Source organism: Maniola hyperantus, chromosome 4 (genome assembly GCF_902806685.2).
Source record: "Maniola hyperantus chromosome 4, iAphHyp1.2, whole genome shotgun sequence".
NCBI lineage: Eukaryota > Metazoa > Arthropoda > Insecta > Lepidoptera > Nymphalidae > Maniola > Maniola hyperantus.
The window spans coordinates 2,543,465-2,566,517 of record NC_048539.1 but is presented as its reverse complement, the minus strand read 5'-3'; the positions used below and the strand labels follow the sequence as shown (position 1 = coordinate 2,566,517).

Genomic DNA, 23,053 nt, shown 5'->3' with positions numbered 1-23,053 from the left:
AACACACTTTTGAATATTTATTGTTAGTAGAATTTTGAGTTGAAAAATTTTAACATGTTGACAAAACAGAAAAAATAATTAGCAAGCATGAAGCCGACTAAAACCACGATTTTTCCGATTCACTAGAGATTGACTCAAATTAGTGAGTAAAAAGTAACTTTTTTATCATTTACAGGTTTTGCGTTTACATACGACCTCACAATAAGTGGTAAGTGATAATATAACCGCAAAGAAATGAAATTATAGACGGCTGGCGGCAAACTACAAGCTTCGTTGAGCTTCCGGTGTTAGTTAGCCATAGACAATATAGAATTAACTCGTTATGTTGGCAGCACACATGCAGCACAGGTAACAATGAAGTTTGACAACTAAATTTAAAGTAAATTGTATTACAATGATTTATGTATATTTTAATAAATTAAAGTAATGTATGTACTTTTATTAATTAAAGTAAAATTTACTAGTATAAGGAAATACCGCCACGTCTGTATGTTTCAAAATGATCTTACAAATAGCTGAACGGATATTATTCAAGTTTTCAGTAGTTCTCTATTAATTCGATCTTCGAAGAAATGTATACTTAAGTACGTACGTAGACAGGCATTACAGGTTAGGCTGAAACATGGATAGTCTTCTTGCTATGGGCAAGGCACTAAATGGATGACACAGTGAAGACAAGTTCTATCGTACGCTTGTGTACCTATGTGACACGCATGCGCGTAGGTGGTTGCGTAAACAACGGTAGTACTTTTGGTTAAAATGCTTCAAAAATCAAAATATGGCACCCCGTCTGCCGTTACCAGTCTATTGAAGTCATTGCCTTCGCTATCAAAAATTATTTTTAAATCTGTGCGCTGCGCTGTTTCAAAGAGGTTCTCAAACCAAAGCATCTGAGTGTCGAGTGACAATCACGAAATAAGCTATAAGTCAGTTATTCACACGAGTGTTGGCTATTCCATTAACTAAATCGGACGATGACGAATCGACCAGTAAACCGAGATTATAATCATTACAAGCTCGCTCGCGCATTCTTGACTAAAGAATCTTTGGAGCGATGGAATGCACGCAGCACTGGACCGATTGGAAGTTCGAACTTGTTTTGTTTTCGCCACGTCATATCTTGCCCTAGAGGCCTCGAGCTCGACCCCTTGAGTCTGGCCCGTATAATAGACGGTTAGTGTTGCCAGGTGGTTTTGTGGCAAAAGCCATGTGGATAATTTTAGGTAGGCATAGATAAAATATGATGTATGGCTCTCAGCTATCTGCAAAAAGGACAGCATAAGATTTGGACCTGTCAATTTAGTTAATAAATTTAGTTTAGTAAATTTAGATTTTACAACAGAATTATCCATAAAACCAAGATGAAATATAGTTGCAACTTAATTAAGTATGTATGTAAAAGGATTTTTATTCTTGATTGATATAATTATCAACGTACTTAGGAACAACACAAACCGCTGGGTGTATAAACTTTGACATAAATTTGAATATGGAACTTAATTGATTATAGATAAACATTATCTTGTAACCGCAATAAAGTTTTAAAATCACAGCACACCTACCTACCACTTAGATGAAAAAAAATGCAGAGATGCGGTTTTAAACGGGTTTTAATTAGATTCGGATATTTTTAATTATCTTAACATCTTAATTAAGTATGCATAAGCCGGGTTTGCATAAATGGCCGGCGGTTGACAAAGCGGCACGTTTTTGCATTGGACCGGTTCAGGCTGGCTCGCTGGAACAGGTCGCCACCTGCAGGGCCCGGTATGTCCGGCTAGCGGGGCAGGTCCTTGCAACGCGGTTAATCCAAGAGTTTTAATCGATATAATTTGTTAAGTCCATTTTAAATCGCACCTGGATCTTTAGCACTGGAATTCATAGTCAAGACAGGGGCTTTTTTACCATTCCATTTGGCTCAGAACAAGGACTGTTAGAAGCAGCCCTATTGTGACACTTACTGTTAGAGCGAGATAGCTAAATGCATTTAAGCTCTTGTTAGAACGTGACAAAATGATTATGTTTTGTCCTTATCACCGTGGCCACTTTTTTTTGTTTGGCAAAATGTATTTGTACGTGAGTATTTGACAAACAACGTGAAGTGTAGAAGGAATGACATTTCACAAGTAAGAAAATCTGCTTGAGCGAGAGGGACTGAGGGGGCCACGCTAGTTGCAAACCATAGGTACATATATTCAATTCAATTCCCAATTATTGGCTTTTAGGTGTGCCAACTGGGCAAAGATTGGTTCGCCAGTGTCACGTTTATGGAGAAGGGTCATAATATATTCAACTTTTATGCAATGCATTAATTCAGATGACGTGTGTCATATTCAACCATAAAGGTTGAATATGGCACATGCCATCTGAATGGCCCCCTAAAGAAACGCCTATCTTGACTATGAACTTCAGTGTTAGATAGTCCTTGAGATAGACTAATTAATAGCTTTAGCGCTTATAGCCTAGCGATTAAGACGTCACGTACGTCGGGCCTGTTTTCGTGAGGAGGGTCGACGGCGGCAGTTCGCCAATCACAAGCACGCACCTCCAACTTTCGAAGTTATTGCGTTTAAGCAATTAAATATCACATGCTTTACCGGTGAAGGCAAACTTCGTGAGGAAACCTGCATGCCTGGGAGTTCTCCATAATGTTCTCAAAGGTATGTGAAGTCTGCCAATCCGCACATGACCAGCGCAGTGGATTATGGCCAAACCCATCTCATTCTGGATTCGTACTTAGTAGTGAGCCGGAAAGGGGTGGATAATGATGATGACCATGATAATTTGTTGAACCCATTTTAAATAGCACCTGGACCTTTAAGACATAGACTATTTAGCTTGATGGTCGCAACCATAGGAAAGTGCAGTCTCACTAGAATTGTAAAATTTAGTATGGTTTGAAGCTCAACTATGTATTATGTAATAAACTAAATGAGTTTGTCCGTCACTCACAGATTTTGCCCTTTTATTTCTCACATTAAAAATGCATGTTGCGTTTTCATGCCGTTGTCACATTGTGAAATATTATCATTTTACCAACATAACAAAATTAATTTAATTGTCTATGACTACCGAGACCCCGGAAGTTTTGAATCAAGTCTTGGGTCAGAACAACAGTTTTTTTTCAATCCTGTAAAAATGAGAATAAAAACAATGTCTTCAAGTTTTTCTATTTTTAAATAAAAAATGTTATCAATCAGTCGAACTTAGTATTGTATAAAATATCTAAACGGTAAAAAAGAACTTAGTAGGTATTCTTTATTTTTGTTGTCGTTTCCTAGACAATATTACTAGTATAGTAGAGGTACATTACAAAATATAGTAAACTATATGTACCTACCGATTTGCTGATACATTATTTTAAAAATGTACATATCATTAACCAACACGAGGCACGCGGTTTGACATAAAATTTCAGCAAATACCTAGCAGCAGTATTATATTTTGGTCTGCGTCACAACTGACCTCGAAGCGAGCGGATCCTAGCCGATGTTAATGATCGATAGGTAATAATAAAATCTATTCATAATATTGACGGCGGCCGATCTAGTGTTCATGCGCAAGACCTGTGGGTTCTTTTTGCAGCCCTACCGAATTCTGTCAAAAGTATTTTTTGAGTTATCTCTCAAAAACATGGGATATTTAAAGTAGGTAATTGAAAATGTTACTGTAAAACTTAAAGCTAGCCGGACAGTCAGTCTGATCCTTTAATTTATGTAATTAGAACCATAAAAACTTAACACAATTAATGAACTTGATTCACCGATCGTCCACAGTTATATCACATAACTTAATTTATTCCTCTATGATACTAATCTTATTCATATTTAATCATATTATACAAACTTAATATAAATTCTTTTAAATATATCGCACATACCTACATAATTACTTAATTAGATATTCTGATTTCTGCACGATTGTTGCCTGTACAAATAAATAAAAAAAGGAAAGGGGCATCCTGTTCCGAATGAATCTAAGGGCCTAATTACAGAATAAGAGGTTTCGGGACGTAGGATAAAAGGGCTGATGAGGCCTGTGACTGATGGAGTCCCATTCAACTTAACTTGATTGAAAGGGTTCATGTGAAAGCCCGAACAATTTGCCCCGAATAATGGCATTTTATATTCAGGTATGTGCTCATAAACGAATTTGTAATTTGAATTTCGAAAATTCCCATTTTAATGTACGAATTTACGGATATCCATTTTATATATTTAAATTTTTTAACTTTAACATTATTTAGTTGAAATATTATCTTCTTTTGTCTATGGTATAGGTACGTTATCTTCATTCTTCATCTTCACCTGTCTTCACTCACCGCTGCTTTAAAATTTGAATTTTAAATTTCGCGCGACTAAAATCATACTTTTCTAGTGTTCTTTCGGATCGGACAGAATATTTTTAACTATTTCAGAGAATAAACCGAACCTATGACGGTCCAAATATAGTTACGACGAATCGTTTCGAGAAAAGGTAGGTACGTAGTGCCCCGACCTTTAGTTTGGCTCGGTCTTGGCGGGGGCACTGCCATGCCCCCTGATACCAATAGGAAGTATTTGAAATTCGAATTTTAAAACAATATTGCATGAATAGGTACCCTGTACTTGGTATAGGTACTTAATACAGAAAAAAAACACAACCAACTTTTGCTGCATAAAATGTAAACAAAAGTGGTATAAGTGTAATTTTAATGAATTCACGTATGTATTGATTCAACGGAAGACTTTCAAATTTTCCAAGGAAGCGAAACTTGGTGTAGTATTGTTGAATGCATTAGTAACTTTCCCGGTAGGATGCGAAGTGATACATTAGTAATCACTTGGAAACCTAATCAATGATCGTTAGGTTGTCGACCTTTCCAATGCTTGCTTAGCGTTTGACCAGCGATTGTCAGCAACGATTATTATATTTTGAACTTTATCACAGACGGGACAGTACGAGAAAGTCATTTTCTAAAATTATGTTGTAAACGCAAAATGATTTTGTCTGACCTTATCATTGTAAGGTTTGAACCACTGAATTTTTTTAAGGAATTTGACACATGACGATTTTGTTAACGTGACTAACGTTATTTTCTTTTAAAGTAAACTCACGTTAGTCAAATTTTTGAAATGTGCCAATTCGTAAGAGATAGTTGGCAAATTGGTAAAGATGATCATTGGTTATTTTATTGTGGGCAATATTTCTAGAGGCTGCTCTACAGTATCAAATATCTTTGTTAGTCGGCTTGTCAACCAGTCCACCCACTAGACAATTTGTATATCGAACCATTTATTAGTCAAGTGAGAGTTGACTGCATTCTGGAAAGCGGTTTAGGGTAAAAAGGAACGCTGGGTAAAACTTGTTTTGTTTTATGTGAATACCTACCAACATAAAAAGTAAACAAAATCTTTAAACTGTAGGAAATGACATACTTAACTCAATTTTTAAAATTAGGTAGATATATTTTTAAACAATAATTTATGCCCAGACTAGTTAAATAGGGTCAAGATGTAAGGGATTTCTGAGCTCTAGTGGTTTTGGTGAATTTTTGAGCAATATTAAAATTTGAATATTCGCCTTCAAACTGGGAAGTTTTATTTTGTTTAGTTCAGTGAGTTTGCGTCATGCACACAAATAAATACAACACAAACAACCATCATATAATATTACATTTTATAATAAGTAGGTAGTACGAAAAAAAGTTTAGTTGATGTAAAATAAATATTTTCAATAAAAATGCAAATAAATGTATATGTTGGTAGTTTACTTTTACTACCTACTTTCCAAAAATGGACTTGCGTTATCTATCTAAAGTTACTCCGGTGACAGAATGATAGATAGGTTAGTTTAGAAAGTATCCAAACAGGATATTCACCTAATGATAAGGATAGACATCGTTATTATTTTCTTGGGGCGAATTACTTAATCTTGAGTTAGTATAAAGTAGATGTTTCATACGAAGAAAATACATATAGGTATATTTAAATTGATTGCTCTTCTTTTACAATCATTCCAACAAATCAATTATGATGATTAATTTCAAATATAATAATGAGATCATTATTATGCTGTATGAATTTCAGCGAATTGCGAATGAATTATTGGATCCCCTTCCTGTATTCTAACAAGTCTTCCATGCAAATTATCCAGACTCGCGAATATTATTGAATTGTTTGGCAGAACCTTGCACAAAGAGAGACAAATGCCGGTAGTCGGCGCGACAAGTCAGCCGTTAGGAGGACCGGTAATCGAGTATTGCATGCTAAATAAGCTGAGGCATGCCAAGTACTCAAGCCTTGACGCGTCTCGTCGGTGCCCGATCTATCAGACGTTATTACCATATTAGGAAACGTGGCATTTACTTATTTTTTAAATAGCGGGCAAACTTAATTGTATATAAGAACTGGTATTGACAAGATATCAAGCAATGGCAACCAGTAATGGTTTATTTCTTAAATGATTGCATAAATACAACTTATTTAAGTAACTTTTATTTGTGCAATTAAATCCAGGAGTTTGACCAATATCTATATGACATCATTGTCCTATTTGTTGATTGGTTAACATGGAACAATTAGGGTCAATAGATCGAAATGTATCTCTATCTATCAGTTTCATGGGTGTAGCTTGGCAGCATTAATGTATTAGTTTGCACAAAAGGATAGATTGTTGTAGGATTTCCTAAACTAGATCAAGTAAATTTAATAGTTTTACTAATAGTTTTCAGGAATACTAGCTACATCTTTGCTAGACCAAGTCTATAAAAAACATGAATCCAGAAACCAGTTCATTGGCCAACAACGTTAAATATAAAGCTAGTTTTGCAAAAGTTAAAATAAATTATGCACTTCACTTCACAGTTATATAACCTATAACTTCTTGATTTACAATTTCCTTTTGACCGATATTCTATAATAAATCACAATCATGTCAGCCAATAACAATTTATAGGCTATATCCAATTTAACAGCAAGCATGGATTTATTTTTACTCACAAATCTATAAGTTTTCTGAACACCGTATCGAAGGGCTACATATTTCGTACGAGTTCGCCTACGCCACAATTACCTGCTTGACCGTATTTTTAACTTTATATACCTACAGCTCTTGACATTGGACTAAAATTACAAATTTGTTTGAATTTCAACTCTTTGTTTTAAGACATAGGAATATATGGAGGCCATGCACTTGAAGTGTCGCAGATCTTTCAATATTTGGTTCGCAGAAGCATTAGGCGTATCTGTTTATGTCGCAACTCGTGCGTTTCACAACACAGCCGCCCGCCCACTAATACCATTACACCTACATTCTTCTGTTAAGCTTGTTTATTTTTACAGAATTTAATGATTTGTACTAGTAGTCACTAGATTTCTGATTATTAACGTAAATATTAACTAGATTTTGATAAAATCCTTAATCATCCTGATCAAATAGTAGACGCACCTATTATGGATGTTGAATTCAAGGTTTTTAAAGTTCGTAAAGTAAGTAAAACTTTAACAGGAAATGTTTTTTCTTCAAAGCTTAAATAAGCCTCTTTGTTAACGCTTTCTTTATTATCTGTGGAATTTGTTGGATTATTAAAAGCCCCTACACAATTAAAAGACTTCTTGTCTTAACTTGTTTCTCGAACAGGTAAAATGTAGCGCTTCCTTATCGGCGGGGGTCTTCGGATTTGTTTTTTTAACAATAGCTACCAGTCCTTGGCTTTTACTGCCTTTTGTCCTTTAACAACTTCTAGTCGGCTAAAGTAAAACATTTTAACGATGTCATCGTTTATTTAGGATAATATCCGTATGGAATTAATCTTTGGATTTGCATCTTTTAGGTAAATACTTGAAGGTATCTACGTGAAGGTGTAATAGAAATTCAAAGATATCAACAATTAACAAATCAGTGATACAAAATTCATTGTTGTGTTATCTTTAAACTTTTTATCATCATGATAATTTAAAACATTCATTTTATATTAAGTAATTTCTTACCTTTAGAAATAAGTAATTCTGCAATCTGCAAAGCAAAACTAATAGAAAACCAATATCAACACCTCTACTATATGTAAATACGATTATCATTTATCACTATCTTATTTGGCTGCACAGAGAGCGCGTGATTCTTACCTGAATTCGGCTGTTCAGTCACCAACTCTGCCATCGACAACATTCCTTTCTTTGTGAAAATACTTCTCACATTAGCACAAGATGTCTCCGTGTCCCCAGCAGAGGTAACAGCCAAAAGACTGGCAAACAATACCAAATACAATATTTGGCTCTTCATTCTCAATCCAAAAATCGATTTTTTGTTAGGGGACAGTTTTACACAAAAACACACGTTCACAGCCATGTTCGCGATAAAGTTAACAAATTAAGATTCGATGAGTATTATATCTACTCTACTGAACAATTGATAAATAAAAGTGAAATTAATGAATTTTAATTGAAACTTTAGACAGTTTACACGCCATATAAACGGCCCACGACGATTCAACTGCGATCCATGACGGCCGCAGCAAGACTGCGCCGGCTGAAGTGCGCTGAAAGCGAGTGCAAGCTACTTGCATTTTTGTTGCCAGCAGTAGCTAAAGTCCTATAAATTATGCATGTGAATTACGTGATCGTATAATTATCATGTGTTTTAATTAAACAAGTGTTAATTTTTCCAAATATTTTGGTTGTCCCCTTTTACTTTGACCTTTTGATCATTGTAAATTAAAGGAATTTAGCGACGAGCAACACGAGCAACATCACGTCTTGCTGTCACTATCCTATATACCCGTTTGAGGAATAATAGAAAGAGATAGCCTTAGTTTTCAACTGTCAGACTCAAATGTAACAAAAAATTGTATTTTTCATTCTTAATGAAATTTCAATGTCAGATACATTACGTTTTAGTTTTCTCTCGTTTTTTTGTTTTGCAACTTTTAAAATTTTATTTTATTCGACAAGTGGATGACCAAACAGCTGTTGCCGTTTATATACAGCTTTTTAATTTTTACTACCTACCTAAGTGTTACGCAAAGCTCTAACTTTAAGTTTACATTTTATAAAACAAATAGGTAAATTGAAACTTGAAAGTGTTTATGTAACAACCGGTGACAATATGAGGATTTGTTTAATGAAAACCGTAACTAATACAATCAGAAAACAATGTTATTCTACGAGAAATGTACGACCAGTAACCCATTGTATTTTCGATATGGATGGACTTCTTTTGGGTAAGACCTATTATGAGTTAAAACTCAACAGCATAAAAGTTCGACTTTTTATATTTGCCAATGTTATTATACCCAGGTTGATATGACGACACGATACATCTGTTGACTAAAATTAGATTTTTATTACTAAGTTATGTCACACATTTTTTGGCGAAGCAAAACTAGGTTTGGTGGATGCATATTTTATTTGTCAGCTGATTTCATACCTATATATGTATAAGTGTATATTTTGTCTATTTTATGGGAAATAGAAAAGCTGTGAGTTTCGTGGGACGCTCATCAAAAGCTATGTTCCTTATGCGTTGTATATAAAATCTTTTAAATTGAGATCTATAATTTGATTTTGCTCATATTTAAGACACTGTTAAAATGAGACAGCATTATATCGCTGGCATAATCTGTCTCATTTTAACTGAAATTTAATTCTGAGCAAAGCTAAAGTACGCTCTATCTCAGCCTTAGTCTTACTCACTCTCTTCTTCAACCTAGTTGACTCACTTAGGTGAGGTCCACTTTCCTACATTTTGCTACTCACTTTGCCCAGTCTTGAGCATTCAATTTAGAGTCGATTGACTCTCTCTAATTGACTTCGTCCACGTGGACTACTCAAATTTCAAACCCCTATTTCACCTCTTTAGGGGTCCAATTTTCAAAAATCCTTTCTTAGCGGATGCCTACATCATAATACTTATCTGCATGCCAAATTTCAGCCTAATCCATCCAGTAGTTTGAGCTGTGCGTTGATAGATCAGTTTCCTTTCACCTTTTTATTTTTTCAGATACAGAACAAGTATATAAGAAAATGATCACACAACTATGTGCTAAATACGGTCACAAATACACAGATGAGCTGATGATGAAGGTGCTGGGTGGCACGGAGCAGAGGCTCTCAGAGACTCTGTGCAAGGATCTAAATCTGCCCATTACACCTAAGGAGTTCAGAGATCAGCTGTTAGTACTCGGTGATACTATGCTAGCAGGGGCACCTTTACTAGATGGTATGTAAAATAAGTCTTCAAACAGTGGGTGTTGCCAGTGATGACATATGGATCTGAGACATGGTCGCTAACTATGGGCCTCATAAGGAAGCTCAGAGTCACTCAGCGGGCGATGGAGAGAGCTATGCTTGGAGTTTCTCTACAAGATCAAATCAGAAATGAGATCTGTAGGAGAACTAGAGTAACTGACATAGCTCAACGGGTTGCGAAGCTGAAGTGGCAATGGGCAGGGCACATAGTTTGTACAACCGATAGACGTTGGGGTCCCAAGGTGCTGGAATGGCGACCTCGCACCGGAAGACCCCCCCACTAGGTGAACGGAAGCGGCGCAAGACAGTGGCGTGTGGAAGTCCCCAGACAAGAGACCTATGACCAGCAGTGGACGAGCATATCTCCTCTCAGAGAGAAGGGTTTTGACAATAGTCAAAGTCAAATTATTTATTCAGAACTAGCTGATGTCCACGACGTCGTCCGCACGGAATTAGGTTTTTTAAAAAACCTTGTAACGTGTACCTAGACGGTCTCGTTACACCTTTATTATAATTGTTTTCCTTTTTATTTTGCAATAGAATTTTGACACTGACAGGCATTTGTTTACATCGGTAACATAACCTCTACCCATTATTATCTTCAAGGAGACCATAGATCAGTGTTTTGACAGTTGTTTTTTTTTTTCAAAACGAAATTTATAGTAATTGATGGAAGACATTTGACATGACTAATGACTTGTCACTTTTCTTCCAAAATTCGTACGTGATATTCGGCTCTCTCCGGATTTTTATGAAATATGAGACGTTTTGTGGCGAAATGCCTAGAAAGCAGTAATTTCGGCCTTGAAGGCTTCACCTTAATATGGATATTATGAAATAACAGCGCTAATGCGCTGTTCCCCTGTGTTCCCCATGTGTTCCCCTTGTGTTTCCCTATTTATCGCACTATGAGGTGATTTGCTTCAAAAATATGTGTTTGTGGAACCTGATTAGAACATGGTGTTGAAATGTCCTTTCACACAAATCGGCCTGCATCCGAAGATCTAGTGCGTCGGTTTATAAATCTTAATCAGTGGACTCTTTAAAATATCCTCCGGTGCGTGGCGAACGATATATTTTATTAATTTTAGTACAAATTTTTCATAACCCTAGGTCTAATATTTAATAATGTAAAGGGTACCTATATTTCATAGAATTAAGATAAGGCAAGGAACGTAGGGACGCTATTAATAGTAATTTATTTTAAATATAAAATAAATAGAAAATAATTCAAATCCTTTTTTTGATTTGATCCACTAAAATATTTTTATATGACATTTGTCGCCCTGGAACAGAGACCTGATTCTTTTTTGGGATCCTAGTCGTGTTGATTCTCATGGTTTGGTGGATCAATATTTTAATTGCCCTCGTTCTTGTCTTACTTAGTGTTTTTGTAATATTTGAAGGTGTATTGTATCCGTGTAACCTATTTATTGTATGCCTAGATACTAAGATGTTTGTCCTAGCATAGCTAATTTAAGTGTGCTCGTGTAGTTAATAAGCGTAGCTTGTTTTGAGGCTTATATACATTTTTGTTATATACAATATAGGCAAAAATGGATGAAAAATCTGAAAATGTGTCCGTTGACCCCGACCACATGATAACTTTAGATCATGATACACCGACTATATCTAGGATTGACCCTAGTAATTTATCACATCAAGGTATAAGTAATTATTATGTTAATAAGCGCTTTGATTTTTCCAAATTGAATGTAACGTTCAACGGTAAAACCTGCCCGTTGGAATTTTTGACCCGCATTGAAGAGTTAAAGCCGGTGAAAGGTTTCACCGATGAACAGTGTTTCCATGCCTTACCTGTTCTTTTGACAGATATCGCTCTTAAATGGTTCCGTGCTAAGAGAACATACTTAATTAATTGGCCACAATTTAAACTTGAATTTCTAGACCATTTCACCCCCAGAGATTTTAATTATCAGTTGGAGTATCAAATTAGGACTAGAAAACAGAAACCATCCGAAAGTTTGTCAGAATTTATAGTCGAGTTGATGGATATGTCTGCAAAACTACAAACCCCTTTGTTAGAGACCACCTTACTAGATATTGCTAAGCATAATATGCTCCCCCAGTTTTCCTATCATTTAATCGGGCGGGGAATTATGTCATTAAATGAGCTAATTCAATTAGGCAAAGAAATTGAGTCATATAAGAGTAATTTAAAACCTTTACAGGACAGTGCTTCTTCTATTACAAGTACCAAGAAAGAAATTAGTGTTCCCTCTGGTAGTAACAAAAAGTTTAATAATAAAGTCTTTCAGAGCCAGAAAATCTCATGCAAAAAATGTGATGGGAATGATCATATGTTTCTAAATTGCCCGATTTACCCTGGAAAGCTTTGCTTTCGGTGTAAACACCCGGATGTAACAACTAAGGATTGTCCAAAATGTCACCCCCCTAGAGAGGCCATTTCTACATTGGAAACGCGGTCAAAAAAACTGACTAGGTGTCGCCGTGGCCAATTTTCATTGGAAAATAATAGGTACACGACGACCGTCGACAATCTTGAATATTTTTGTAACAGTAACCCTTTGAGTGTAAATAATAATAATCTTAACTTAATAAATGAAATAGCTTCCCTTTTACAATTTAAAGATTCTGATAATCGTCCTTACATGGCATTTACTGTGCGAGGCCGAGAGTTTTTAGGTTTAATGGACAGCGGAGCCCAAATAAGTGTTCTAGGAAATAATTCCCACTTACTATTCCAAAAAATGGGTTTCGATATGACACCCTCGTCCTTTTCTGCGGCCACAGCTGATGGGAAACATCAAAAGGTAATTGGCTGCATGGTACTGCCCATTAGGTGTGCCAAAAGAATCAGACAATGTAAGTTCGCGGTCATCCCCTCTTTTACTAGTGATGTTATCCTTGGAATTGATTTTTGGCTTACTTTTGATATTTTGTCCAAATTAAAAAAAGAGATTTCTGTTATCAACTCCATTGAAAATGATTGTCCCTTTGAAATTTCACCCATTATTCCAGCATCCAGTCTATCTACTGATGAGAAACTTAGATTAGATAAGATTGCTCAATTTTTCAAAAACATTTCCTATGAACAGAAAGGTTTAGGGAAAACAGACTTAGTTCAACACAAAATTGTAACTTTCGGCGAACCCATTAAGCAGCGATATTATTCATTGAGTCCTGCTAAATTAAAAGCTTTGAACGTAGAAATTGATAAAATGTTGGCAGAAGGTATTATTCAACCCTCTAGATCACCATGGAGTAGTCCATTGGTCATGGTGACTAAGAAAGATGGTAGTCTTAGAGTTTGCTTAGATTCCAGAAAATTAAATTCAGTTACCGTTCGTGATTCTTATCCCTTACCATATATATCTAGGATACTAGTGAACCTTAGAGATGCTAAATTTCTCAGCTCTATAGATCTCTCTAAGGCTTTTTATCAGATTTTATTAGAAGAATCCTCTAGAGAAAAGACAGCTTTTGTAGTCCCCGGTCGTGGTTTATTCGAGTTCGTTAGGATGCCATTTGGTGTGACAAATGCACCTGCCGAGTTACAGAGACTTTCTGATCGGTTATTTGGACCCGAGTTTGATAACAAACTGTTTTGTTACCTAGACGATATTATCCTAGTTTCCCAAGACTTTGAAAGCCATTTAATTCTCTTAGAAAAAGTTTATCAAAGATTAAAAGATTCTGGACTCACAATTAACTTAAATAAATCCGAATTTTGTAAGGAAAAATTGAAATATCTCGGTTATATTGTAGATAAAGACGGATTACACACTGACCCAGAGAAATTGGAAATCATAAAAAATTACCCTCAACCCCAATCTGCTAAAAATGTTAGAAGTTTTATTGGTATGTGTTCTTATTATAGAAGGTTTATTCCAAATTTTTCTCACTATGTGGCTCCCTTAACAAAATTAACTAGCGGTAAACGAAATGCTAAGATTAAGTTTGTATGGAATGATGATGCACAACAATCTTTTGATTATTTAAAGAACGCCTTAATGCCAACTACCTAAATAGGTATATTTCCTCTTAGGAAATTTAACCTTAATACTATATAGGAGTCGTCGTGGCCAATTTTCTTGGAAAATGTAAGGTGCACAGCGACAAATAACAACTTTAATATTTTATTGACATCATCCTTGGTTTTGACTTTTATATTATTTTGACATTTTATCCAAATTTAAAAACGGAGAATTTCATTGTTCATTTACAAGAAAATGATTTCTTCCTTTCTAAATTTTATACTTACCTACTTATTTTACTTTTTTTTGAATTTCATTGACTAGACAATGTTTGTAGTCCTAGGTCGTGGTTGTTTGGATTCGTTAGGATGTCATTTGATGTGATAAATGCACCGTCGAATTACAAGACTTTCTGATCGGTTATTTGGACAGATTTTGATAACAAACTGTTTTGTCACATAGATTTTATTATTACAGATGATTTATTTCGAACTTTTTACCCTTAACTAAATTAATTAACGTTCTGATGCAAGACGATGACTCAGGTCAACAACATCCTAATTGCCTACTTTTCTAAATTATTATCTAAAGCCATACCTTGTATAAATATGTTAAGCCTAAATCTATTTTAAATCAAAATTTAGCTTGGAAAATAGTAATACCTAGAGAAAATATTTTAGAAACTATTAGAAATAATCATGATGATTTAAATTCGGTTCATTTTGGTATTCATAAAACCATAGAAAAATTGCGAATGCATTACTTTTGGCCTAGAATGTTCAAAGATGTCAAAGATTATATAAATAGATGTGATAAGTGTAAAGCATATAAACATTCAACTTCAGCTCCTTTAGGTTTCATGTCTAACCCTAAATTGGTCGATCGTCCCATGACTATGTTGTCTCTTGATATTGTAGGTCCATTGCCGAGATCTTATACAGGTTATGTTTACATACTTACCGTGGTAGATGTTTTTTCTAAATTTTGTTGGATCTTACCCATGCGTAAAGCAACTACTGGAACAATAATTAACTTATTACAAAAGGAAATTTTCTTGAAATTTGGCGTTCCGAAGATTTGCATACTTGACAATGGAGTTCAGATGACCTCTAGAGCTTTTAAACACTTTGCTAAAGAATATAACATTCCAAAATTATTTTATAACACTTTGTATACCCCTCAGAATAACCCAGTTGAACGCTTTAATAAGACTATTGAAACTTGTATAGCATGCTATGTTGAGAACGATCATAGAACCTGGTCTAAATATTTGCCCCATATACAGGCAGCTATTAATGGCACTATTAATCTAGTTACCGGATACACACCTAATTTTCTTATGTTTGGTAGGGAAGTTTTCCTCGATGGGTCCCTACATAAATTTAATTCTATCTCTGATCCTTCAGAGTTAGTTATTGGTAGTCGTTCTGATTATTCGGACGCACTTCTTACTTTGAGTAATATTTTTGATAAAACTGTTAGTAATTTGGCTAAATCATATAGACGTAATGCCAAATACTACAATGTGGGAAGAAAAGTCATTTCTTATTGTGTTGGAGACATAGTTTGGAGGCGCAACTTTGTGCAATCCAATGCTGCTTCGTTCTTTTCAGCTAAATTAGCTCCTAGATTTGTTAAATGTAAAATAATAAAGAGAATTTCAGATACTGTTTATATATTGAAAGATTTGGCAAAGAATAGTACAGGTAGATACCATATAAAAGATATTCTTAAAATTTGACAAAATTAAAACTTAAAATTAATTTTATTTTGAAAAGGACTAAACAGAAGCTAACACAATAAGGACTAATCATTTTGAGTAGGATTCTTTGACACTCCTTGTCAGTCCTACTGATTTTATAGGATTTTTGGCTATTTTGTCAATCCTATCCTTTTGTAGCTTGCGGCTATGCAGTTGCCCCGCACTACCTTATGTGTATATATTGTACATTTTTATCTTTGTAGTTCTTTTATAAGGGCTCATTTTGTATAGGATTTTTGGCTCCTTTGTCAATCCTATACTTATTTTTGGTTGCGGTTGTCTTTGTTTGCACCGTATTACCTTATTTTGTTGTAAATATGTACAGTTGTTTTTATGTGGGATTACGGTTTAGCACATGCCCCGTATTATCCTCCTGCTTGTTTCTGTTTTAATCAGTCAAGTAGTTTTGTACATATGTACAGCTCTTTTGTGGGATCATGGTTGGCACATGCTCCATGCTATCCTCCTGCTTGTGTCTGTTTAACGGGCAAGTGGATGTAAATATTTTCTTTTGGATGGGTCTTTAGTACTCATATTCAGCCTTGTCTCACACATGTGGACATGTATGCTATGTCCTTGCTTAGGCAGGACGGTGTTTTGGATGTCGCTCTTTTGTAGTGCATCATTTTGGGTGGTTCGACACTGCGCGGCGAGGGTGCCCAGTGCTTTGTCCAGTTGCAGACCATTCCGAAAACCCTTTAGCTAGGTTAGTTCGTCAATGCGCGGCGAGGGTGCCTCAGCGGGTTGAACGGGTGCAGACTAACTCTAGACTCTTTTTGTTTAGGCTAAGTGTTGTGTTAGATTGGTTTATCATTTCACGGCGTTAGTGCTTAGTGATCTGGTCAGTAGAATGCCAATTCTAATCACACACTCTTTAGAAAGTTTTCTTCTCTTCTTCGCTAGTTTGGCTTACCATTTCACAGCGTTGGTGCTACGTGTCTGGTCAGTTGAATGCCAATACTATGCAATTTTAGTTTAAGATTATTTTTTTTGCTTTGAAGGATTGCTTCTCAATCCGTATTTATTAAAGATTATTTGGTCGTTTTGGCTTGAATGAATTTAGATATTTAATTCTTCTTTTGTTTGGTAGTTCCCTTCGTTTTTGCCTTACAGGATTGTTAAGGGTAAAGAAAAAAAAAAATTTTTTTTTTCTTTTTCTCTAGAAAGGGGAAATTGTAACGTGTACCTAGACGGTCTCGTTACACCTTTATTATAATTGTTTTCCTTTTTATTTTGCAATAGAATTTTGACACTGACAGGCATTTGTTTACATCGGTAACATAACCTCTACCCATTATTATCTTCAAGGAGACCATAGATCAGTGTTTTGACAGTTGTTTTTTTTTTCAAAACGAAATTTATAGTAATTGATGGAAGACATTTGACATGACTAATGACTTGTCACTTTTCTTCCAAAATTCGTACGTGATATTCGGCTCTCTCCGGATTTTTATGAAATATGAGACGTTTTGTGGCGAAATGCCTAGAAAGCAGTAATTTCGGCCTTGAAGGCTTCACCTTAATATGGATATTATGAAATAACAGCGCTAATGCGCTGTTCCCCTGTGTTCCCCATGTGTTCCCCTTGTGTTTCCCTATTTATCGCACTATGAGGTGATTTGCTTCAAAAATATGTGTTTGTGGAACCTGATTAGAACATGGTGTTGAAATGTCCTTTCACACAAATCGGCCTGCATCCGAAGATCTAGTGCGTCGGTTTATAAATCTTAATCAGTGGACTCTTTAAAATATCCTCCGGTGCGTGGCGAACGATATATTTTATTAATTTTAGTACAAATTTTTCATAACCCTAGGTCTAATATTTAATAATGTAAAGGGTACCTATATTTCATAGAATTAAGATAAGGCAAGGAACGTAGGGACGCTATTAATAGTAATTTATTTTAAATAGAAAATTATATTATAATTCAAAAACTTTTACAATTTTTCATTGTTTTGATCCTCCAACATATTTATCTGACATTTGTCGTCTCGTGAGAGAGTCCACGACGGAGTAGGCCCGAAATCCCTGCCTTGAGATTAAAGGTTCAGGCCTCTGCTCGGCTATCCGTGCGTCGTTCCTCCGGCTGGCTGGCGCCCGAATCTTATCTTATACTGTAGGGGAGGGCCATCCTTCTCCTACCCCTTATTTGCCCGCTGGAAGGAAAAAGGTAAGTATTCTCCACCTTACCTCACCATATAAATAAATTTCTTTATTTTTGTAATTTTTTTTAATTTTTCACCTGCGCATTGGGGGTGAAAAATATTTTTATATGACAACCTGTGGGAAGTGTTTGATTTTCCGCGATAAAAAGCCTATGTCACTCTACACACAAGGTTTTTATCTATTTTTATCATGCAAACAATCACGTCAATCCGTTGCACCGTTGCGACGTGATTAAGGGACAAACCAACAAACAAACACACTTTCGCATCTGATGGTCTGAATTGGTAGTTTGTAAGATGATATGATAGTGTAATTAATTACGTACTTAAAACTAAAGCTATGAGGGTTCCAAACAAACAACAGGTTTATTCTATTTAGAACACTAAAATTTTACAATATCATCAGAATGCTTAAACAATGGCAATTTCAGCCCCCGGTGGTATAATTTTGGCCGGCCTGTCGCGACCTGACGATGAAATCATGATACAAGTGAAAAATCTAACCCCAGACGGGGCTGCGTGTCGCTGTATGCATAGTGTTGTCAAGTAAAACACAAAGCTGTCAATAGATGACGCTGTAGAACGTAACGTCGCGATTAATCAGCATTTAATGTGTGTGTATAAACTAAGAAATATCTTGAAACAGATATCGACAAATGTTGACGTTTGACGTTTAAGGATGACATAATGTAAACAATTTTTGGAATTGATACCCTTTTGGTATCTATAAATCATTATCAGTGAAAGTATATCTATATAAGTACTTCTGCGTGGATTTAGGTTTTTGAAAATCCCGTGGGAACTTTCCTTTTCAGAGATAAAACGTTGTCTATGTCAATTTCCGGGACGCAAACTACCTCTGTACCCATATAAATCGGTAAAAACCGATGGGCCTTTAAGAATCCCGTAGGAACTCTTTGATTTTCCGGGATAAAAAGTTGCTTATGTCCTTTCCCAGGATGTAAGCTCTACTAAATTTCATCAAAATCGATTAAACTGTTGAGCCGTGAAAAGATTACAGTGCAGACAAACCGACACACTTTCGCATTTATAATATTAGTATGGATTTAGATTTACCTCGATTTGTTTGTTTCATTTTGACCTTCACAAGCACTTAACACTTCAATTAGAATGCAGTATTTAAACCAATTCAATTCAATTGATGCATGAGTATGTATGTAATGTTCTCAAAGGTGTGTGAAGTCTACCAATCCGCACATGGCCAGCGTGGTAGGCTTCCAAACCCTTCTCACTTTGAGAGGAGACCCGAGCTCTGCAGTGAGCCGGCGATGGGTTGATCATGATGATAATGATGATGAGTAGGTATGTACTCTACACCTATATTCTTTAACCTTCGTCCGTTCATTCATCCTGCCCAGTGAAACTTGTTCTATCGTTCTGTAAAATCCGCGCTTGACCAACGTGGTGGATTCTGGACTCAAAAAATTGAAATTCTGAAAACTAGTTGATCCAACTTCGCTTCGTTCGAGTAGAATTTCAGAAAAGTCTTTCTTAGTGGGGGTCTATTTTATAGAAAGAACCTATACGCGACAGGACGAAATGGCAATCGGGGAGGGAACGCCCCGCACACCCGACCAGCCCCATTCATTTTCATCGATAGTTCATTTTGGCCAATAGTGAAAGAATGTCAGCCAATGAGAATACGGTGGTAGGCCGGCTGTTTATCCATACTGTTCTTTACTTAGCTTCGTTATTTCTTTTGCAGGTGCCGAAAGACTAATCCGTCACTTGCACCAAACCCAAGTCCCCTTTGCGCTCGCCACATCTTCGAGCGAGCGTTCAGTCAAAACAAAAATAGCGTCGCACAAAGAATTGTTCAGCTATTTCCACCATATGGTTATGGGAAGCACCGACAAAGAAGTGAAGCATGGGAAGCCACATCCTGATATATTTCTAGTAGCCGCTGCTAGGTTTCCTGACAAACCTAAGCCGGAAAAGGTGAGTTTCTTAAAAAATATTAAAAATCCAGTTCGAAGGAACATAATCTTAATATGGTCCTATCTACCCGGATTTTTATCCGAGGAGGCTTACCTGACAGCTATATAACGTCACCTAGTGGAAAGGTAAATTTAGGTGGTATTCAGTTTAAACCAAATAGCGTCGCAAAAACTGATACAATAGTGAAGCATAGGAAGCCATATGCTGACGTATTCCTCGTAGCCGCTGCCAGGTTTCTTGATAAACCTAAGCCAGGTATGGTGAGATTCTTAAAAAAATATATAAAAAGTCTAGTTCGAAAGACCATGTCTTAATATGGTCCTTCGAACCGGATTCACCTGAGCACTTACAAATTCCTAAAAGGCCGGCAACGCATGGGCAGTTCCTCTGGTGCTGCAAATGTTTATGGGCGGCGGTAATCACTTAACATCAGGTGACTCGCCTGCCGGTTTGCTCGCTATCTCTATTTTTTTTTAAAACTTAGCCGAGGGCGTTATGACGTTACCTAGTGGTAAAGTAAATTTTAGAAATGGTTTGTCTAAAAATTACCATAATCCTTGTAAGGATGTACAAGTAATTAATAACTTATTATACTATACTTAATATTAAACTTATATAAAATTTAAGTTTTTTCCCATTTCCAGTGTTTAGTGTTCGAGGATTCTCCGCACGGAGTGACCGCTGGCATATCAGCGGGTATGCAAGTGGTGATGGTACCAGACCCTCACTTGGACAAGAGACTGACCACTCATGCCACGATAGTGCTGCCAACATTAGCCAAGTTTCAACCTGAAATGTTCGGACTACCGCCATTTTAGAAACTCTTTATGTAAATAGAGTAGGAAACGCAAATAAAAATCACTTATGTATAATATCATCCTCTAATGCCTGAGACATCGTACAACCGATAGACGTTGGGGTCCCAAAGTGCTGGAATGGCGACCTCGCATCGGAAGACGCAGCCCCCCACTAGATGGACGGACGACATCAGACGAGGCGTAGGGAGCCGCTGGATCCAGGCGGCGCAAGACCGTGGCGTGTGGAAGTCCCTACAAGAGACCTATGTCCAGCAGTGGACGTCTATTGGTCGATGATGATGATGATGAATGCCTGAGAGGTGCGCGAACTTTGTCACGGATTTTATCGTGATGATTTCTTATGTTTCGGCTTCACCATCAGGATTCGGCAAATGATAGGTGATATCATCCTGTGCCAAGTGGGTACAAGAACTCATTTTAAATTAAATTAATTATTAAGTATTTTTAGGGTTCCGTACCTCAAAAGGAAAAACGGAACCCTTATAGGATCACTTTGTTGTCTGTCTGTCTCTCTGTCTCTCAGTCTGTCAAGAAACCTACAGGGTACTTCCCGTTGACCTAGAATCATGAAATTTGGCAGGTAGGTAGATCTTATAGTTGACATTTGGGGAAAAATCTGAAAACCGTGAATTTAGGGTTAGATCACACAAAAAAAATTAAATTGTGGTCATGAACTAATAATTAGTATTTTCAACTTTCGAAGTGAGTGACTATACCAAGTGGGGTATCATATGAAAGGTCTTGTACCTGTACATTCTGAAACAGATTTTTATTTATTTTTATGCATCATAGTTTTTGAATTATCGTGCAAAATTTTGCAAATGTTATCGTGCAAAGCACAGCGGATTTTTTACATGAAAGGAGCTGATTTTTTTGAATCTTAATTTTTATGGGACTTTTGTCCAACACGGACACGTAGCTGAATTTTTATGAGAATACAGGAAAAGTTTATTTTTTCAAAATATGTGCAATCAGATTTTTTTACTTTGATTTTCATATTATTATTAAAGTTAGTATTGTTTTAAAATATATGAATACATATCTATTATGTGGACACACTATTCTAATGTTACGAATAACGAAACATCATGTCAATGCCGCGCGATATTATCCATGATAAAAATAGCAATAATATAATTGGTCAAAATATTGTTAGTGAACATGTGACGCGCGGCATTGACATGATGTTAGGACACTCGTTTTTAAAGCCTGACCAGAAAAATAAAGTCGAAAATACGACGAAACGCTTCGAGAAAAGGTACGTAGTGCCCCGTCCTTTAGTTTGGCTCGTCTCGGCGGGGGCACTGCCGCGCCCTCTGATACCTCGCCATATTGCGGAAAACCCGTGGAACTAATTTAATACAAGACTTGACAATATACTAATGGCGCTCTCAGAACATTTTTTTTTATATTCCTGGTAAGGCTTTAATTTTTGCTAATGAAACATTAGTACCTATAGAGAATATTCTATAGCCTACACGAAAACTAAAACTGCACTAAACTTAGATTTAATTTTAGAATGATTTAGTTTTAGTCTACTTTTTGGATGTTAATACTATTTAATATTTATGTATACAATACAGGATTTGAAGCGGGTCTTTAGTGCTTAAAAAAAGATATATAAGGCCAAACCAATATTAGTCATGTGAAAAGTAATTACTAGTTTGTAGTATAGCAGCAAAACAATGTTTTATAGTATATTTTCAGATACCTAGTTACCTATTTTAAGGTTTAAGCATAATTTTTGATAGTTTTTACCATGTGACCAACGCAGCCTACTAGAAGCTTAGGCATTACAAAATGTATGATAGATTGATCAAACTAAATTAATATCTTTATAAGGATTATTTCAAATTGTTTTAATGCTTATAATTTGATTTACAGTGTATTATTCTCTTGCACACAATCTAAATTAAATTAACAGGTCTAAATCTAGTGCTACCCTTTTCTGCAGGAAGCATTATGAAAGGGGTAACAATAAAATTAATTAAACCTGCCATTTTAGTTTACTTTAGAGATTATGTATGACAGAGTTAGCGAGGATGGGGGCTCATTATCTTGTACACAATCTCTGAATTAAACTTAACCATGGAAAGTTGAAACTGACGGACGATGGTAGATTCTATCAAGGTTTCAAAAGTACAATTAATAATAATAAAACGA

At 35.9% G+C, this 23,053-nt stretch overlaps 2 protein-coding genes across 2 annotated transcripts in view; one reads left to right on the top strand and one right to left on the bottom strand.

The window, feature by feature from the left end:
- Nucleotides 1-8,526, bottom strand: part of dlp (glypican dally-like) — a 103,356-nt gene extending 94,830 nt beyond the window's left edge. The window contains exon 1 of the mRNA XM_034985017.2: nt 8,106-8,526. Coding sequence (XP_034840908.1) covers nt 8,106-8,328 — 223 coding nt within the window. The 5' untranslated portion in view covers nt 8,329-8,526. The remainder of the gene's footprint in view (nt 1-8,105) is intronic.
- Nucleotides 8,527-8,853: 327 nt separating this feature from the next.
- Nucleotides 8,854-23,036, top strand: LOC117996880 (probable pseudouridine-5'-phosphatase). Its single transcript, XM_034985018.2, has 4 exons — nt 8,854-9,199; nt 9,979-10,197; nt 19,840-20,072; nt 20,717-23,036. Exons 1-4 carry the CDS (start codon nt 9,085-9,087, stop codon nt 20,888-20,890), a joined length of 741 nt encoding a protein of 246 aa, XP_034840909.1. The 5' UTR covers nt 8,854-9,084; the 3' UTR covers nt 20,891-23,036.
- Nucleotides 23,037-23,053: the final 17 nt, after the last annotated feature.

Coding starts and splice junctions, on each gene's coding strand:
- LOC117996880 (XM_034985018.2), top strand. CDS start 9,085: ATGAGGATTTGTTTAATGAAAACCGTAACTAATACAATCAGAAAACAA. Junction 9,200..9,978: donor TATGGATGGACTTCTTTTGG/GTAAGACCTATT, acceptor TTATTTTTTCAG/ATACAGAACAAGTATATAAG. Junction 20,073..20,716: donor ACAAACCTAAGCCGGAAAAG/GTGAGTTTCTTA, acceptor TCCCATTTCCAG/TGTTTAGTGTTCGAGGATTC.